The sequence below is a fragment of the Athene noctua genome, chromosome 17 (genome assembly GCF_965140245.1).
Source record: "Athene noctua chromosome 17, bAthNoc1.hap1.1, whole genome shotgun sequence".
NCBI lineage: Eukaryota > Metazoa > Chordata > Aves > Strigiformes > Strigidae > Athene > Athene noctua.
In genome coordinates this window covers 10,038,859-10,058,373 of record NC_134053.1, presented here as the reverse complement: position 1 = coordinate 10,058,373, position 19,515 = coordinate 10,038,859, and the positions used below count along the sequence as shown (strand labels likewise).

General features: G+C 39.5%; 1 protein-coding gene across 2 annotated transcripts in view; it reads left to right on the top strand.

The window, feature by feature from the left end:
• PPM1F (protein phosphatase, Mg2+/Mn2+ dependent 1F) overlaps positions 1–9,824 on the top strand; it is a 28,144-nt gene extending 18,320 nt beyond the window's left edge. For both annotated transcript variants that reach the window (XM_074921538.1, XM_074921537.1), the window contains exons 6-7: positions 91–184; positions 1,139–9,824. In XM_074921538.1, coding sequence (XP_074777639.1) covers positions 91–184; positions 1,139–1,512 — 468 coding nt within the window. In that variant the 3' untranslated portion in view covers positions 1,513–9,824. The remainder of the gene's footprint in view (positions 1–90; positions 185–1,138) is intronic.
• The last annotated feature ends 9,691 nt before the right edge of the window (positions 9,825–19,515 follow it).

The following is a 19,515-nucleotide window of genomic DNA, read 5'->3' as shown; positions in this document are numbered from 1 at the left end:
GTCTTTTTTTCCTCTTTGATTGAGTAACAAAAATGTCAGTAAACCATGGGTAGACTTTCAGTATAAAAATTGTATTCCACTGTTTTTCAGGACGAGAGAGCACGCATTGAGACTCTGGGTGGTTGTGTAACCTATATGGACTGCTGGAGGGTTAATGGTACCTTGGCTGTTTCCAGAGCAATTGGTAAGATAAACCATCAGAATTAGTGTAGTTCAGATTAAATTTGATTAAAACACACCACCTGAGACTGTATGTTTACTGTAAATGACATTTTGCTCAGCATCTTTTCCTTCTTGTAAATGTCTCTTGATACTGTGGTATTCTACAGTAGCTTAACAAACGCAGAGTATTTAATTTGTAAAAGTGGAGGAAGTAATAAATGTTCATCTAGCCTTCTTTATGTGTCTGAATGTCTCCTTTGTGGTTTTTTTTTGTCCACTTTAATATATCTTTCTCCTGACTGTAGTTCTTAAGTCACATTGCTGCATCCTCCTTCAGACTATACATACCCAGCAATTTAGAGCATTTAAATTGTAATATTCCAGAATCTTATTAAATGAGCTTACTTTGCTACTCGCCAATTAGGGCAAAAAGAGAAAAGACCCTGGGCAAGTACAGTAGATAATTGTACCAGTGGAAGCAAATTAGTATAAATTTGTCTATCTGGATCAATAGCAACCCATGTTCAATAAGTATGTCCATATGAAACTGATGAACTAAACACAATGAACACATTCTTATGGCATTGTGCTGCATGTCTGGATAGCTAAGAAAAATCTTATTTTCATAGCATTCTGAAGGCTGTACAAGAGGCACACCTGAAGAATGAAGGTCTGACTATCTCCTTGCACAAATACACTTCAGAGAGAAAAAATGAATTTCCTTATTTTCCCTGCAAAATTAGGAAAGTGTGAATTACACTCCTTAGAAGCTCACTGGATTTAGGCAGGTTCCAAGCGTTCTTAAAGAAACTAAGGCCTGCCATGCTTATTCCATAACTTTCCAGTACTCTTGTCCTGCATCAGGTACCTCTGGAATATGATCTGACTGTGCTTGAGGACAATAAAGGCAATGGGTGGGTGAAGTAACTGTTCACATTTGAAGTAATAAAGCCTTTGTTTTGATTGTTTGTCTTAGGTGACATATGTCAGAAACCCTACATCTCTGGTGATGCAGATGGAGATTCATTTGAGCTGACTGGTTCTGAAGATTACTTGCTCCTAGCCTGTGATGGATTCTTTGATGCTATCAAGCCATATGAGGTTGTAGACTTGGTCCTAGATCATTTAATGGAAACCAAAGGAGTGGGTCTCAAAGCGGCCGAAAGACTGGTGGCTGCTGCAAAGGAAAACGGATCCAGTGATAACATCACTGTTCTCGTGGTGTTCTTGAGGGATCCTCAGGACATCTTGGCAGACTGTCTCAGAGACCCTAAGAGCCTTGCGGCTGGTGATGATACTCGGAGCTCACCCTTTAATTTCCTCAGCTGTGAGGCAGCAGCTACACAGTGACAAAATCTGCTTAATCCAGAACGTTCAAATAAGTTCATGTAAGGAACTGCTTTCCACTGAAGAAGCCTCTAATGCAATAGGCAAAATGTGTCAGGAAGACAATGACAAATGGACAGACATTTAGCAGAAAGGCAAGACTCTTTTTACTGAGTTCCCATTTGTCTTTTCCTTACTTCCCCCTCCCCTCAAAAAACACTGAGCAGATGTGGAGTTTTGTACAGCTATTTCGTCTCTGGGAGCAGACTTCTAAAAATGTGTCCCAGGGCTGCTGGTCATATCCCTCTGCCCTGGAAGTGGTAAGAAACCATAATACGTATAAGCTAATGGGTGAGAACACCCGTTTGTGAATTCTGAGTGAAAATTTAAATTAGTGCTTAAAAAGAATGATATATGTTGTATTTAATTGTGACGTTACTTTTGGAGATTGGGAGGAGAGAAGCTGTCACCATCACAAAAAACCTTCTTACTTTGTGTGGTCTGTAGGAACAGGCTTGGTATGTGAGAGACTGGGTGACACCGTTATGCTCCGTAAATTGCTTTTGTTTTGTACCAAAGACAATATTACAAGAATGATGTGGCCTCTTTATTCAAACAGAGACATTTAATTTTGTGTATATGGAGAGGAGAAGATGAAACTGAATGCTCCAGAAAAATAGTAAGAAAGCTGATGAGAAAAATCCCAGGCAAAAGGATACAAAATCAGCTGATTTCTGGGATGCTCTGGTTTATAAACTGGAATCCAATATTTAACTGCACTGGATTATTTCTCCCTAACAAACATGCTTTATTGGCTGTTTGGCAACCTGAAAAGAAAGGACCCTTATTGTTGTATTTGAGAGAGGTCTTTACAGTATGTATGCTCTAGCAGTTAAATATGCTGTGTTTCTGCCACCTTTTTGTGTACTATAACAAATGAGAATTTTATTTTTATTTTAAGTGTTTATTTGTTTATTTACTGAACTTTACAGTTGGAGGATTTTTTTTTTGCAGTGTTACTTTATTTTGTTGTGGTTTTTATTTAAATTAGAATTTTAAAGTGGCTGTGTCTTTATTATCTGGTTTTAAAAACTGACTACCCTCAAGTGCCTTAAATATTTCACCCAAGGATTGCTGGTTTCCTACCATGTCCTGGTGAGCCAGCTTGTAGTGTTTTTAAGATGTGACTTTTTTGTTTCATTAATACTGATGTTTAATGCACTTAAATGTTTCATTTTTGGGAATGATTTTATTGGAAACTTAGTTTCAAGGAAACATCTCTTTCATTGTTGCCAAATCTGGTGGCTTGTAGTTAAAAGCTTCACAATACTTACTGTGACTTACCCCTGCCCCATGCAAAAAGCTCTATTTGGTTAATCATAAAGTAACAATCTAAGTCAGCATGACTTTCATTTAAAAACAAATGCACTTCTGACCTTCATAAGAAAATTTAGTAATACAAACTAGAAACGGTTTAGTAGCAGTTTTTGATTAATAGACTTTTGGGGTCTAAATAACTTTCTAAGGAGATGTGAAGCCAAGGTGAGGATGAAAGAATCTCAATGAATGTGTATGTTGTGCGACTTCTATCCAGTGCATGCTAGAGCCTCTGGTTGTGTTTTGTCTTGCCTTGCTAGCCTGGTAGCAGGACTCAGCAGGATCTGAAGGCTCAGTGGTAAATGTGTTGGTAATTTCTGTATCTAGACAAGAAGTGCTTTACATCTGGCATCAAGATTGTATGCCTAATTTAGAAGCGCATGGCATTGCAATATGTCAGTCCTGTTGATTAAAATGTGTTGAACATTAACGTTGCTTAGGGATGAAATTCAGGTAGAAGAGCTGAGATGGCTAAAAAGAAAAACAGAGCAGCACCGTTCACGTCCGTAGTGTGTCTGAATCGTTAGCTAGTGTGGGGCAAAGCAGTTACCTGAATTTTTTGCTGGATTACTATGGATGATCATAGGGTTTAACAGGGAAGCTCCTCAGCGAGCTCCCATCTCATTACATAGCAACTCAGAGACTTCCTTGTTTTGTTATGCCACAACAGGAGCTTTTCCTCTGAGAAGGTTGCAAGTGCTTTTCCATCCTGCATTTTGCTGCCCTAAAATATGTCAGGAAGGCTTTCTGTGGTGGCAACCCAGGAGGGTAGGTGTAGAGAACCTACTTCTGTTAAGGAAGCCTTTAGACTTGCATAGTAATCCCTTTGCGTTTACCACCTCCTATCCCTTTGATTTCTAACTCAGCTATTCAGTGTCATGCTAAATTCTGATGACCACTACTGCCTCTTGGTGTCTTGGAAACAGTTCTCATTATTAATATAGTAAGAATCATACAGAATTGTTTGATTTCACTGCTATCTGAGGTTTATCAGGAGAGGGGGAAGCTATTGTGTTCATGAAGGGAGGTGTGAAATGTGGTAAATTCATAGTATGGTTTAGTTTCTGAAATTTGCCAAATTTCCTGAAACATGGAGGGCACGGAACAAGCCAAATTCTTTGTAACAGTTCTTCTGGGGGCAGAGGAAACAAAGTCTTAAGTCTTTTTCCATCGATATTCAGCTATGTGAGAATATCCTTTTTTGTTTAAAATTTGATAGATTTTTTTTTTAATGGGAACTAAGTGAAATGGGCCTTTAGAAAGCTGTCTGTGGTAATAAAAAAATTTAATTCTCAAGCTCTGATCTCAGGAAGAAATTCTGCATTCTGAGAAGCTGTTCCCTTATATAGATGTTTTCATTTAGAATGACCTAGTGCCTCATTTCTTTGATATGTAAGTGGATAGGAATAGTCTTTAGGAACTCATATAGATTTCAGCAGGGATTAAAAAGTCTCTTTTAGAGACTGCTTACTAGCTTATAAAAGGCTGGTCAGGTCTATAGGAGTTGTAACTGGCTCAAAAGTGGCAGTTTGTATCCTATCGGTGGAATAAATATGTCTTAATGTGTCATCTACAGTAAAATTCAAAATACTGTTTGGGGGGAAAATTGGTTTAGGAGATGTCTTATTCTATTCTTGACAGCCTGATCAAAACCTAGGGAAGCTTCTTTTTTTCCTTTTTAAACTGAAAAGTCAACATTTTGATGTTAAATCAGTAGTGGAAGTATGACATGGGATGCAAGTATGGATTGTGGAAGTGCACTTTTAAAATTCTGTTGAAATGGTCATTGGGGTGGCCTTACCCTTGGGATGTCAAGGCAACCTGCAATTTTTGTTTCAGTTGTGACTTTGATACCACTTTTAGAAGCCACCCGCTGTAATGCATAATAGTTACAAGAAGTGTCACTAGTATGGGTGGTGAGGAGAGAGGGGAGCTCTAGCAGAAGGTATAAAGTTGCACTGAATAGTCCAAAATATGGAATGGTGCTATGTTTTGAATTTACAGTACTAATCTGCTACATTAGCTTTTCTTCTCTTTCCTCTTAAAACTTCTTGGATTTGTGGTGTTGGCTGTTCGGTTCTATTTTCCTTCCCTCCTTTGGTTACAAATAATACATAATTTTGGTGAGAGAATGCTCTTGCCTCTCTGGGCCTTCCCAGTGTCACCCACAATATATTAACACTTGCTAAGCAATGTCAAATGACTAATGACAAAATGACTAATTTCCCTGTTCCCTCGTTGTCTTTCTGATGGGCTTGCAACAAAACCAATTCTTGAGTCTATCCAAAATCTTTGAACCTGTAGAAGTTAGCTGAAGGATTCAAGACAAATGTTGAATGAAAATGAAAGTGTTTTCATATTTTACTAGACTCCAAATGAATGTCTGCTGCTGCATTTTAGCACCCAGCATCAGAAAAATTGCTCCTTAAAGGAGACTGCATTTTTAAAACAGAGTGTGCTTAAATTCTTGTATTGTGCTTGATTGAAAACTAGCTGTAGTCATTCTGCTTAGTGGGTATCCAACATCTCTTTTGCTTATGGGTAATTCATACTTCTACCTTTCTTTCCCTACCCCACCCTCTCCTACAAAGAAAGATACCTAAACCAGTGAAGTATTCTGGGTCTGACATAGATAAGATTACAATTTTACAAATTACAAGATTACAATTTTACAAATTACGTTTTGTTGTGGGGTTGTTTTGGGTTGGTTTGGTGGTTTTTTTTGAGAATACAGAGGATAGAAATGCTGGAAAATTTATAGAACAGAGGGAGATTAAGTAAAATCCACCCTGTGAGTGATGGAGGAGTGAAAGAGAGAGACAGGAATGCATTTAAGTATTATTAATGCCTATTTTAAAAAGGAAGTGGGCTGGAAAATAGAGCTACAAATGTCAGTTCCTTAGAGTGAAATACCAATGCTTGAAAGAATTAGAAACACACCCATTAAAAAGGCAAAACTCAGATGTGGTAACTCTGTCTTCAAACAGCCAAGGAAGGAATCACAGTAAAAGCATCCAGGGTGACTTACTGTGACCCCTTAACACTGTCTTGGAAGCTAATGCTACTAAATGTATTTTTCTAAACATCCTTATGTGTAGGGTAGTGCTAGGAGGGAGCATTCGGTACATGCAGCTATTGGTCACTGTGCAGCCGCTGCCATGACTAAATGCCATGAAGTGTGTTAATGAATCGATACGGCTGGTGAGCTCTCATAAGATGAGTAATTGGGCACGGAGTGGTTACAGCAGAGTTGGCAGTTGAATAGTGTTAATCACAGTGATGACTTTAATAGCGTTTAATAGACACTTATCTGAATTCAAAGTCAGATGAGATACTGCTCTTTTTAAAAGCATTTCCAGTGCTATTAGCTTTCATAAAAAGCCACTAAAATTTCCATTTTTTTGTTGGATGTTGGGAAAAGTGCTTCTCTTGCTTTCTGAATTCTGGAGATAAGTTGGCAGTCTGCACTGGAAAACCCATTTTCAGCTGGTAGCTTAAAGCAGCTGTTTGGGGTTGAAACTTCCCTCCCAGGCAATCCTTTAAAGACTAACAAAAAGGTGCTTCCAAAACAAGTGGCTGAGGAACACAGATATTTCTAAATGGCACTGCACCAAATACCCTCAATCTATAAAGGGCATGGTTAGTTAGTTGAGCAGTTTAAAGTCTAAATTAAGATTGCAGCTCTGCTCTTTGTGTAAGTGAGACTCTGTTGATTAAATTACTCATATTCCTGTGGATGCAGGTACTTAATGCACAGCACCAGACACAGTCTATTTCTATTCTTACAATACTGAAGTATCAAGCAAATGCTTTAGGGAGAAGGTGGGGGGATGTTAGCCACAACAGAGCAGATTGCAGATGATTCATATATAATTTAGCTGTAGTTAAGCCTGAATTAAATTTCCCTGCTTAGTTCTATTACTGTCCCTTTTACAATTCGGCCTGTGCTGTCAGATAAAATCCTACCAGGAAGTAATGGTCTGTTCTCCCTTCTTGAGGCACAAACAACTCTTGATGGACAAAATGTCATTCAGGAAGGGTTGGAGAAGAAAAATGAGCTTTCAAATGAGTGCAAAACTTCCCAATATACACTAAGTTATGTATTCTGTAAACACAACGTTTATAGCAGGTCTGATTGCGTTTGAGTAGTTGTGCTGGAAAGCAATCGGTTTCCTGCCAAGCTAGTCATAACCTTTAAAACTGACAGCACTAAAACCAAGAGGCTAGTCCTCCCTGCTTTCCTAAATCAAGCTGCTAGAACAGTCAGCCCTGTTGAGTATTTGTTTTGCAGTGTTGACAGCTCTAAGAGCTAAGCCAGACACTTTCTGCATATGTTTTGGTTTATTTTTAATGTATTTATTGGATTTTACTTTATCTAAAGTTATTTCTACTGATAATCAGTCATGTCAGCTGAAGAGTAATCACATGGAGACATGAGGGAGTGACTGGACCTGAACACCTATCTCTAACAGACACTTCTTAAAATACTACCTTAAAATGAACTGGTACACTCTTGTGATAACCTTATCTCTGAATACAACAGGAAACCAAAATCTTACAGAGAATCACTTAAACCTTTATTTTGGTATGACCCATCAGAGGCTGAACACTCACAAGCCTTCCCACAAGCTGTTCAGTGTCACTAGTTTAATGTGTTTTCCAAGCTGTGTGTGCTGCTGCTGGTGCACACAAAAATAAACAAAAGCCAGCTGTGTTGGCAGCACAGAAAATTTAGCAAGATGCAGCTTTTGTCAAACAGAAGAGGACAAAATCAATAGGAAAAGAAATGTTTTCAAGCTTCTTGGAATGCAAACAATGGAATTAAAAAAAGCAACCTAGAAGAGTTGGCAGCATACTGTCAGCTTAAAACCACTGTTTTAAGCGAATGAATTTGGCTGCTTTGTAATGTCTGCTTTATTTTGTTAACAAACTCCTCTCAGTCGGGGTTTCATGTCTTGTTGATATGTGCTTTTTAGTCTGAAGAGAGATGATATATTTAACTTTGTAAAGAACTGAATGTATCCGGGTTTTGTGACTAGTTAGATTATGATTATCAAACTTTCAACTATTAAGCCTGATTACTAATTTCCAGGAGATATTAATATAGCAAGTACTGAGTTTACTAATGATTAAATGGTTCTGGATTTTCATGCACAAGAACTTCATCAGTCTTTCCTGACCTAGTGGATCACTTCTTGAAGTTATTATCATTTGTGTGGCAATACAGTTAGGCATGTGGAAGGTTTGCTGCTTTGGCAAATGGAGCTGGAAGGTGTGACCATCACTCCCTGCAGGATGTATTTATTCTTTTATCTGAGGAGTGATGGTTCCTTTTGGATGTCTGAGGATAAAGAGATAATAGCTACGAAACGAGAGAGATCCTATGGGGACCTTCTCAGGGCAATGAAATACTATGACTTCCTCTTTTTCATGTTGTCTTTTCTAACTTTGTTAAAAGGCATTCTGCTTAATGCTGGATGATTAATGCTGTCCTTCCTTTTTATTTTTTTAATCTCTTTTCAGTGTGTTTAATTAAATAGCAAGATGTTTGTTTTGTGCGGGTTAAAACTTTATACTGGGAAAAAATAAAAGGCCAGTATAAAGTTGTAACTTTAAATACTTTTAACTTACTTAACTACTTTAACTACTTTTATCTTCCTCTCCTGAAAGTCAGTCCTGCTCTGTCTCCTCCTTACTCTCTTCCCAGTTTTCTTTTTCTTCTATCATTTATGTCCGTTTATATTGTCAATCCCCTACCCAAAATGCTGCTTCTTAGACTGCAAACTCCATTGGCTGTAAAGTCAGTTTAGTTGCCACTTCATAATTTTAATTTTGTCTGTATTCATACTGAATGTGGTCTGATCTTTGGAGGCCTGTAACACCAAGAGTGTAGAAAGTATCATGTCTGCTAGGAAGATAAGAGACTACAACAACTGTTGTGTCTTTGGCATTGACCGGTATTGGATGTGTAAGAAGAAAATCCTGTTATTTGCATGTTATTCCATAGGAATATTTAAGCTTATTTCAGGTACCAGTAGCTCTCATCCTGAATACTGGACTTCAGAAATATGCTTGTCTCTATAGTTCCTTGCTCCTGCAGACGGTGTTTTCAAACATTTGCACTGTTTAGAGAGGGGAAAAAAACTTTCTGACTTTCTTCGCCTCTTCAGTCCTCTCTCTTTCTTACCCTAGTTGACCGAATAGACAGGTCGGTAACTGCAGTATACCATGTGGTTAATCAACCTCTTGGACGGTGTAATTCTTCAGTGTCTGCTCTGTACAATAACTTCAATCCTGTGCTTATTTAGTAGTAAGTTAGACCTCTGTAACTACTCCTGCTAACTTAAAAATATGTGTTCTTATCAGTATTAAAATAGTGCAAGAGCAGAACTGTTGCTTTAGGCACATTTCTTGCCACTGTGTTGGCTAATGAACCTTGAATGAAAGTAAGAGGGCCAGTGACTTTGAAACATGAGCTGTTAGCCAAGTGTTGTAGAATCGTAGTCCTTATTTATTTTGTATGCTAATCTGCACTTGTGACCCTGAGCAGAAAAGTTGTAGTACACCAGGTTTTATAAGCTGTGGCTTAACCAGTTATCTAGTATCTTGAAACTCTTATTTAAGCTGGCTGGTTTTGTGCACAGGTCAGAAACCTGTTGTCATTGATCATTAAATGCTATGCATATTGTACATTCATTTACATGGATTGTTCTAATAGTGCTTGTGTTTATTATGCTACATTACCATATTTTTTATATCTATCTATGTATGTGTTGCATGAGGTTTAATTGTTGGGGTTTTTTTGTATTGTCCCTTTGTATTCACACAGTGCCTCATGTATCTATTTGCATATTGCAAGAAGTTGTTTCAAAGCAGTGATTGGAAACAGGTGGGGATAAGAAGTCTCCACCAGTGGGATCTGATGTTTCTGAAGTATTAATAAAGTATAGTGATTCGAAGCATTGTTTGTTTCTTTTCTTATTTTTTATTCTAATACTTAAAGTATCTGGATCCACAGTGGTCATATTGCATGTTTTTGAGTGGTCACCCTGTCACCAAATCTTACCTTCTTCCATAGGGCCTTTCTGGGAAAAGAGACCAGTGGAAGCACTAGAAGGAAACAATCCTTGGGGTCACGGAGCACACTTAGTTGAAAAGATGATGTCACTAAAATCATTTTAGAAATGGACTGTCTACCTCTTATTTGTGGATCGATCTAAGTTTTCTTTCATTCTTTTTACCAGCTAACAACAGTAATAATGCAAGTTAAGTTTGGCATACCACCTAATGTCTTACAGCAATGGGAAAAATGATCTGAAAGACCCTGTTGCAGCAGAGATTGTGATAAATTATTGTTTACTTGCATACTTGTTAAAGCAGTGGTCTTTAGCCACTGAAGTGGAAGGATGGACAGTGAATTCTTGGAGTACCTTAATTTACTACAGAACATGGAAATTTTAAGGACAGTAACTTTCAAAATGTAAGTATTGTTTCTGAAATGCTGGTGTATCATCAAGAAAGGAAGATATAAGGAGAGTAGGACAGAGATAAGAGACTCAACATAAAGCAAGCTTTAGCAGTCTTGGGGATCTGACAGATATAGTCTTTTAGGCAGTTTGTTGTAATGCTGTTGTATTTATCCTAGTGAAGAAGAAAAATAGGAGTCCAGGATGCTGCATCAGAGGGAAGCAGATAAGGCATTTCTTGAAATACAAAAATAGGGATAACCATAATCATCAGGTAGATTCTGTTCAAGATGTTGTGGGCATACTTGAACCTACTTCAGATCAAACCTTGAATCTCTTGAAAATATCTTCTATTCCATGGTTCTAAATGTTTTATTGGTTTAGGTTTGTTGTGGTTTTGTTTTGGTTTTTTTTTTTAACAGTAAGAATTCCAGGGGTGAAAAGTCACTTGTAATAATCTCTTGAAAAGTAGCAAATTCTCAGAAAAGTGTCGGTTGGGGATTTGCTTGACTAGGTTTAGCAGCAGTTTCCTAGCCTGTGATGCACTTGGCGCACCAGGGAGCATAAGCAACAGCTAACTGCTGCTGTTCTTTCGTGATTGTTTAAAGCAACTGTGGGAATCCATCATCCAGGTAACTCCACAATCCAAAGGCGACTACAGCAACTCCTTGCTGATAACACAGAGCCAAACAAAATCATTCCAGTGTCTTGTAGGCATCTTTGGTACTTCCTAACAAAGCGTGCCCTCTTCTTATAGATGACCTGAGCCCATTCCACCTGCAGTAGAGAACAGGACTGGACGTGGCTACTGTTTCTCCTTGCTGGTGTCCGACGCTGGCTGTACTGTCTCCTTCTGATTAGTAGGAGGTGAGATCCAGACGTTGCTGATTCTTGTTGGCTGTGCTCTCTTACTCATGAATGTTTTCCTTTTCATCTAGCAAATCTCCAGTAGACCGTGTGTTCAACATGGGGCTCATAGCCAACCTTCTGCTCTGTGATACCAGTCATCTGCAGTCTCTGTTGCTGGTGGGTTTGAGCAAGACGCAATCAATAAGCCCATGGAAATGAATGTAAAACTTTGATTTAAAGCTCCATGAAGCTAAAGCTAGATGCCATTGATGGGGTTCATGACACAGAAGCATTATCCACCTCAATCGTTTGAACAAGGAATAACAAAACTTCATGTCCTGTTCAACCACCCCCATTTGGTATATGTTTCTTTGCAGACAACGTGCTGTGAAATTTGTAGCTGCTCATTTCCTAGACTGTAGAAAGTAATGAAATAAAGAGTGGTGATGATGTTTCTGTTTCAGCCTGAATTAGTGACTGCTACAACACAAATGAGGGCTATTTAATTCTTGCAGCACGCTCAGTTTCCCTTAACTAGTATTTTCTGCTTTCATCCAGGTTCTCTAGGAAACTTTACTGGGAGTTGCTATGCAGAAATTAATTTTTCAGCTCTAACACATCAGTCTGGAAATTCTTGTCCTCTACACCTGGGAAATGGAGTAAGAAGAAGTGCTTCTTCAGAGACTAGGAAAAATTTAAGAAATACGGGCTCTCCTCTATTAATGCAGACTTCACATGTCTCTGGCAAGGGCCAGACAAAACATTTTCTGCATCTAGATCAAATTTCCTATTCAAGTAGCACTAACGTACATTACAGGCTTTCATGTCAAGTATAACCTTGAATATGTTATGCAGAAAGTTGCTTGTAAAATCTGTATAGAGAGTGTAATGGGTTTTTACCTGTTTCACCAAACCAATAATGCAGTTTTGCACATGTAACTGTGCAGATGTCTTACAGTCAACATCCCTTATATAAAAACAAAACAAAACAAAACTTGTTTTTTCAGTGTTAAGCTGTTCTTGAACTTTTCTGGTTTGAATATCCAACAAAATCTGTTACCTGTTGCACTACAATTAATTCTTAATATCTTGTTGGAGGCTTTTTGATACTTGTTTTTTGGTTTTGGTCTTTTTTTTCCTGGAGTTAAAATGTCTTGAAGTTTGGGTTTGTCACATTCTCATGTTGTTATGTTGAGCTGTTTGGAAAGAATCTGAAGTTCTCATTAGAATGAGAAAATATTTAAGTGTTTAAACGGTGCAGCTGTTATCTAGCCTTCAAATAGAAGTAGCTCTTGGAAAGAAATATTTTGAACATGCCTTGACAAACATAAACCTGCTCATTTTATACAAGAGTTCATTGTATGCTTGAGGCATATAGTAAGGCAAAACCAAGTCTTTTGCATAGTCTAAAAGAAAAAAATTCTAACTATGTTGTGGTGGGCCAGACTAGCTACAGTACTTCAGTCTGCAGTTTGGTGATGTTCCCTGAAAAAGGTTGCACAGGCAATAGAACAGAGACTTACTTCCCACATCATACTCTAGGCTGTAGAGTAAGCACTTCCAGGAAAGAGCCTGTGACCTTCTTCTGCCCAGGTGATTTTTCTGCGTAGGCCTTCAGCTTCTGAGCCCTTGCACACGGCAGGAAACTGCTCCTATTTCAAGGTAAGGCAGGAGGGTCTCGGTATGGAAAAGGCAGATTATTCTGCAGGTGTCTGAACACTCCTTCAGGGCTTTGTGTTTCTACCCCTAGAGGGCTCCCTCTTTCCTTCGGCCAAAGCAAAACAAAAAGCAATAGAAAAGATCCGTGATGCTGCCCATTGCCACAAATGGTTCAAAAGAGCCCTCTGCATATTGTCATTCCCGTAATATTTTCATCTTGCAGGTAGGCACTGGAAAGCTGAGTGGGAAAAGTTCCTTTGCATGATAATACCTTCCTTCCGAATCTTTTAAGAATTTGCAGTGTTTCTGGCACTAATGCTATGTTTTGCTTTTTACTGGTTAAAATTCAAGTAGTTGGTTCAGGCTGGGGTACAGCTGTCCAATACCAGATCTCTGACAATGGCCTTCAGCAGTAATTTGGGGAGAGTGCAGAAAGTGTTTTACATAGGAGGCAGGAAAGAAATAATTAATATAAAGAATGGGAGTAAACAAGTACAGGTTAGAATAATATTACTTTTTGCAACTTAGTTGAGATTAAAAAAACCTGAAGTCTTGTTTCTCTTTATATAAGACATAAAATGTATTTCTCTGTGTGTTTATCAGGCCGTAAGAGATACCTCTCTTTTAGTCTACAGCCCAGTTCCTTTACAAAACCAAGTTCTGGTGTCAGTGTAGGGAAAGGAAAAAAATTTTAAACAATGGACTAGAAGGCACTTCAGGCTTTCTGTATAATTAATTATAGTCTTTTAAAATCTTGTGCGAAGCCTATGCTTGAAGAAGTTCTAAGTTATAATTAAGCCAAGCGGCTAATGATGGATCTAAATGTTGGGTTACAGACAGGCGCAGGTAATGTGAGTTGGGCCACAGACATCAGGTATTTCACCCAATTGCTTTCTGTTGATGCAGCTAATTCCACACAACTGTTCCAGCAGCTGGAATGACTGGCATGGGGTGAAGCCTGAACACAGTCAAGAGTTTTCCCTGACAGACTTAACTGGCCAAATGTCACTGGTCTTTAAAGGTACCGTGTCCTTAGCGTTGGCTCTTAAAAGCCTCCCTGGAGCACAGCTGCTTTAGCACTGCTCCTGTTAAACCCCTGCTATTGAGGGACTCTAGACAGGAGAATGAATTAGATGCTGAAATGGCTCTGCCAATTCCCCCTTTCTATTGTACCAGTCACCTGAAGTCTCATATCTTTCTGAAGAAACGAAACGTTGCAGTTGAGACAAAGGTCAAATTCAACAGTTTAGGCAGGCTGTGTTGCGCTGGTGAGTCTGCTTTTAGAAACAAAAAGTAATCCTCTCTGTCCCACCCTTCAATGGATTTTCATCTCCTCACCATGTTAGAAATATCAAATCACACATGGACAGACCTTCCTCTTGCTACAGATCTAAAGCTGATTGCCTGTACTGGTGATTGATGAGGATTCTGAAGTAAACATCAAACTAGACATTAAATATTAAGGTTACATCTGAGGTCTAAATACGGTGTGTTTGGAAGTTAACTGCTGAACCATCAAAACATTGTTCCTGCTACACAGTGCAGTGTATACTAACCAGAAGATTATGAGGAAAGCACTTCAAGTGCTTGCGTTTGGACTGACATTAAAACCTTTGAAAAAATAGTTTAATCCATTTTTTCCCCCCGTTATAGGGTTGGGTTTTGCCTTGATTTTAGCATCTCAGTGTCTTGTTTTTGTCTGCCTTCTAAGGTAAAGAAATTATGGATCTGTATTCTCAACCTTAAGGCCCTTTAACTGGTGGCTTTTACTTTTTCATTTATTTAGTAATGCTAGCAACAGATTGGAAAGTGACTGTTTTCTGCAAGGTAAAAGCGACAGAGGGGATCCAAGCAATTTAGTGTTTTTTACTTTGAAGTAGTTTAAGGAAAGGTTAATGAATAAATCCTAGTACAAATACTAATTAAAGCTGTTCATTTCTTCCCCCTACTAATAATCACCTTTTGCAATGGGAAGATACGTTGCAAAGGCCTGCCCCTACCATTAGAAAATTGTCTTCTAATATTTTCTTGTTAATGAAATTTTAAGTCAATGAGCTATTCCCAAACAGCAATGGGCCAAGCCAGGATGTGCATTAGCGGGCTAATGGCAGGCATCCGGCCCTGCTGAGGCCGTGTGGCTCATGGCAATCCTCGAGGAGCTGGCTGTATCACTTGGAGCACTTAATACTCGCTCTGCTAAAGCACTTCTTGTGCTCCCATTGCCTCCTTTGGGAGACTACTCCATTGACTAATAGATTTTACTGTCAGGAAGTCTTGCCTGTTCTTCAATCTTACTGATCTCAGTTCTAATATATGTAACTGTAACTTCTTCGACTACTCTTTAATGAAAAATTAAAAAAGAAAAGCAAAAAGCTATCACACATGTATAAAAAATTGGAACTATTCTGGTTTTCAGTCTTCACTGTAAAACTTGTAGAACTTGGATTTTTAGTTAAAAGCTGCCTGCGTACATTTTGGGCTGATGGCAGCAGGATCTGGAAGCTGGCTAGTGTAAACCCCCACATAAATAAAACTACCGCGACTTTGGATCCGTCAGTGACCGATGTGTGTGCCCGTGACATGTACAAAAGCTGGCAGCGAATGAAAGCTGAGCTGAGCTGCTCGGGGGAAGTTTGTGAGGTTACACAATGCGCTGGTTGAGATGTCACAGGGAAGCCAAGGGCCGGGGGTGTGGAGGGAAGACCACCGGGGCTGCGTTTTACAAGAAAAATGGTGTCAGTACACAGCAGCCTGCAAGGCTCCCTGGCCGTGGAGAGAGGCTGGTGTGCAGGAAGCAGCCAGCGAGAGGTTTTCACAAGGACCTGTTGTTTGGTTGCTCAGATTATATCAGTGTTCTGACTATTGAAAGGGATTTGGCCTTTGGATTTTGCTTTCAGCTTTATTTATTTTTGCCTGTTCTCAATTCTCTTTGTGAATACCAATATTCTGAGTCACTCAGAACGATTTCTGCCTTCATTAAAGATTCCTTCCAGCTCCCCTTCAACTGCCTGTAGGCTGTTGCCTGCCCCTGCCTCCCGCTATGCACTTTGCTGCACATATTTAGCTCTCAGTATTCCATCACTCGTCAACTCCTGCGGCTCTGGCACCTGATTACCTTCAAATGTATTAAACTATCTTGTACCTTTGGTTCTTTGCACAACTTGCATTTTTCACCTGACCTGTTCCGTACTCTCCCTGCTCCTTCTGACACATGAGTTCAAGCATGTGAGATATGGTATGAGGCCATAGTTTATCTTAGTCCTACAGCAGCTCTGCTTAGAGCTGATCGAGTGAAATGGTTAAACCAGGGAACTGGGCATCCAGACCCTTTAGTCTATTTCTGTTACACTGCGTCCTTCTGTGTCACCCTCCATAAATCCATTTACCTATTTGTGTCTTTTGTTTCTTTGATATACACTGATGTTTGAATTCTCTGTGGTATCTACATCAAATAAACAGGATTACGTTTCTATAAAACCCAAATTAAAAGATGTGATATAAAAAAGAAGTAATTGTGTATTTCTTTAACGGGTATTCCCACATGAATTGCTGAGCTCTGCGATGCTTTAAAGCTTGTGTATAAGAAATTCTACAAATCAATAAAGAAAATAACCTGGAAAAGGAGGATGGATCTCTTATTACAGCACTAAGTGTCGATACTGTAGATGTCTTAATGCTAGTTAATGACTGTCCCTAATGGTATTCAAACAATGTACATTCGCTTTAGCTTTTTTCAAAGTCCAGATGAGCTGCTCAGAGCTCTCTTAATGATGCGAATTATTTCACGCTCATTTGTATGCAGTATGCTCCTACTTTGAAAGTACTTCACAGAATTCAAGCCAAATTCAGCCTTGCAGCTCCACTGAAGTCGGTGCTTGCCTGTGCATCTGTTGGTTGCTTTTCTTTTTGTTTTTGCTTGAAGAGTTAACTTCTTGTTATGTTCATTTTATTTTTTAAAATGTAATATCTGCAAAGCGTTTTTAGTCACCCTTCTCCCCTCCCAAAAAAATAGCCGTAAGTACAAACGCAGTTCTGTTGATTCTCACATCTCCCTCTTAACCCCTGCCAAAGGAGGACACTAAGAATATAAATTTTTTTGTGTTCTTTTCTTTCCTCTACTTTGCACCTCCTAAGCACAGTTTCGGTGATATCTGGCACCTCTCCTGAAAATCATCCTGCAAAGAATCTCTGCCATCTGATGTATGCAAGATACTGAGTTCCTCTCTGTGGCCCATTTCTGGTTTAACACAACATGAAATGATGGAGGCCCAAATCATGTACAATTCTGCAGGTTAGTTATGCTCAGTATAACAATGATGATGTCAGGATGCATTTTCTTATGGCTGAGAGCAATACGGCATGGAAGCCTGGCCTGATATTTTGAATTAAACTAGCTGCTGAAAGGTGGAACAGACATTCTTAGTTCAGACACAGACTCCTTTTTTAGTGTTGGACTTCATAACCACAGTATTTTTATAATGTAATTTTTAACTCATCCCAACTATGTTTTTAACACACACATTTGAAAGAAAATAAAACATTATCTGCAATCATATCATTTATTCCCCCTGGGTAATGAGTAGGGGCGTGATTTTCAGCTTAGAGCACAGACCCACAACCATCTACTGCCTGCACAGAGTAAGTGGGAGTAATGGAAAAGCATCCTTTCTAGATGTGCATGTCACTAGAATGGGCAGAGATGTTTCTTGTCAGCTGTTAGATATTTGTTGGCAGCACAGTGATGAGTGTTGCGATGTGGGAATAATGGGTTTGTTTCCAAGCTCCACAGCGGATGAATCTAGATGCCCTGTTGCCCTATTTTATATCATATTGTTATAGTATATGGCTGTTTCCCTCTCCCTTTCCTCCAGTGCTGTCCTCCAGCCCCTGTCTGTGTTCATGTTCTCTACAGCCAGCTCCTTCCTCCTCTCCCCTCAGCCCCTCCCTCCCTCCCCACTGCTTGCCCATCCCTTTTGGCCTGCATCTCTCTTCCCTCTCTCCCGCTGGGGATGGATGTAATCCCCGGAGGAATGTGGCCCACAGGCCTCTGCAGGACTTGGGCGTGTGACTTCGGGGAGCCTCTGATGGTGAATGCAAAGCAGGAAAAAGCAATCTCATGTCACCTGGCAGCACAGGGAGGGAAGAGCTGGATGTCTGTGGGCTGTTCAGTGTGCCTGGCTGTCCAGCCAGCTTATCAGACGAAAAATAGAGGCTAGACTTTTCGGCTGCATGTGCTATTTCCCTATTCATTGTGTCTGGGTGATGTATTCTCTGCCTGTGGTTTTAATAAATATCTTTCATAGCTACTTTCTGCTCCAGTCCCCTTTGGCAGGGGGAAGCTGCACCAGTGTGCTGAAGATGTTAAGTCCAAGAGTGTGGAACAGAGGAAAGAGGAGAGAGAACTTCGTGTAGAGCATCTAAGGAAGCTTTAATTTTAACCATATCTCTGTGGAGCTGCTATATATTACACAAACTTCACCAGTTTAAGTGCAGTTTAAGTTGCACAAAGGTCTCTTGCTTAATCTTATTAACTCTTCTTACCTTTCCTCTTTGTATATCCATAGAGATTCAAAAGTGTTTGCAAGGAGAATCCCAAGCTACTGCTAGGATGCAAACAAACTTGTGCTGTTTTTTAATAGCCTTGCATGTAGGATGTTGCTGCATTTTAGAGAGTATCCTGGAAACTTCAACAGGGATGTAGGGAAAAATAATATAAAAATCACAGTTCTGTGTTTGGAAACTGAGTTTTGTCCTGTGTAGTAAGCACCCATCTTAACCCTGCTAGAGCAGAACAAGCCCCTTTTCTAGCAGAAACCAGAGTTGTTGTTAATTAACGTCTTGCTGAAAACTAAGTCTTTGCCATCTGTTCCGCCACCTCACTACGAATGCCACTCTCATTATGTTGATTATGTAATTAAAAATGAAAATATATTTTGGTAGAGTGCTGCATAGGCATCTGTGCTGATTCTTCTCCTGTTCCTATTTACCATTCCCTGCCCCCATCCCATAAGAAAAGGCCACAATTGTTTGACTCCTGGGTAGCTTTATCCTGGAGCATGGTGCTAGCTGCCAAGCTGGTGCCTGTTGTGGGAGCCGCCACTTCAACCCTGCTGCGGTTGAGCTGGGAGTCCTTTGGAAACCCTGGTTATTAGCTTCATGAGAAATCCGTGGCAGGAAGCTGCCCCTTCAACTGAAGCTGCTTTAAGTTCTTGTGAGGGGTTAACTTGAATCCAGAAGAAGAAAAGTGAAAAGAAAGAGGCCTGGTTACTTCATAAGTAATAGCATGACCTCTGAGATCAGCCAGGCTGCTCCTGTTACAAATATGGCCTCTGTCTATCTAAGGGTGGAGGAAGAGAGAAAGAGGAGGGGTAGCTTTCCTGTAAGTGGGTTAGAGCAATTACTGAGGTCTCTTGCAGCAAATGAAGTTGTCAGTGTGAGTCACATTCCCTTTTTTCTCTCACTGCCAAGTTTTAGGCAGTAACCAGACAGAGGGAGAAAAAAAAAAAAAAAAAAAAAGGAAAAGCAACAATGGAGAAAAGTTGAACTGAAACAACCCTTCATTCGGGGTATTGTTTGACATTTTAGTTCTGACTGTACATAGAGATAAAGGGTCTATAAATATCCTGTCTGCTGAAATTCCTTATCACAACATCGCCTGTCAGCTGAACAAATAGGT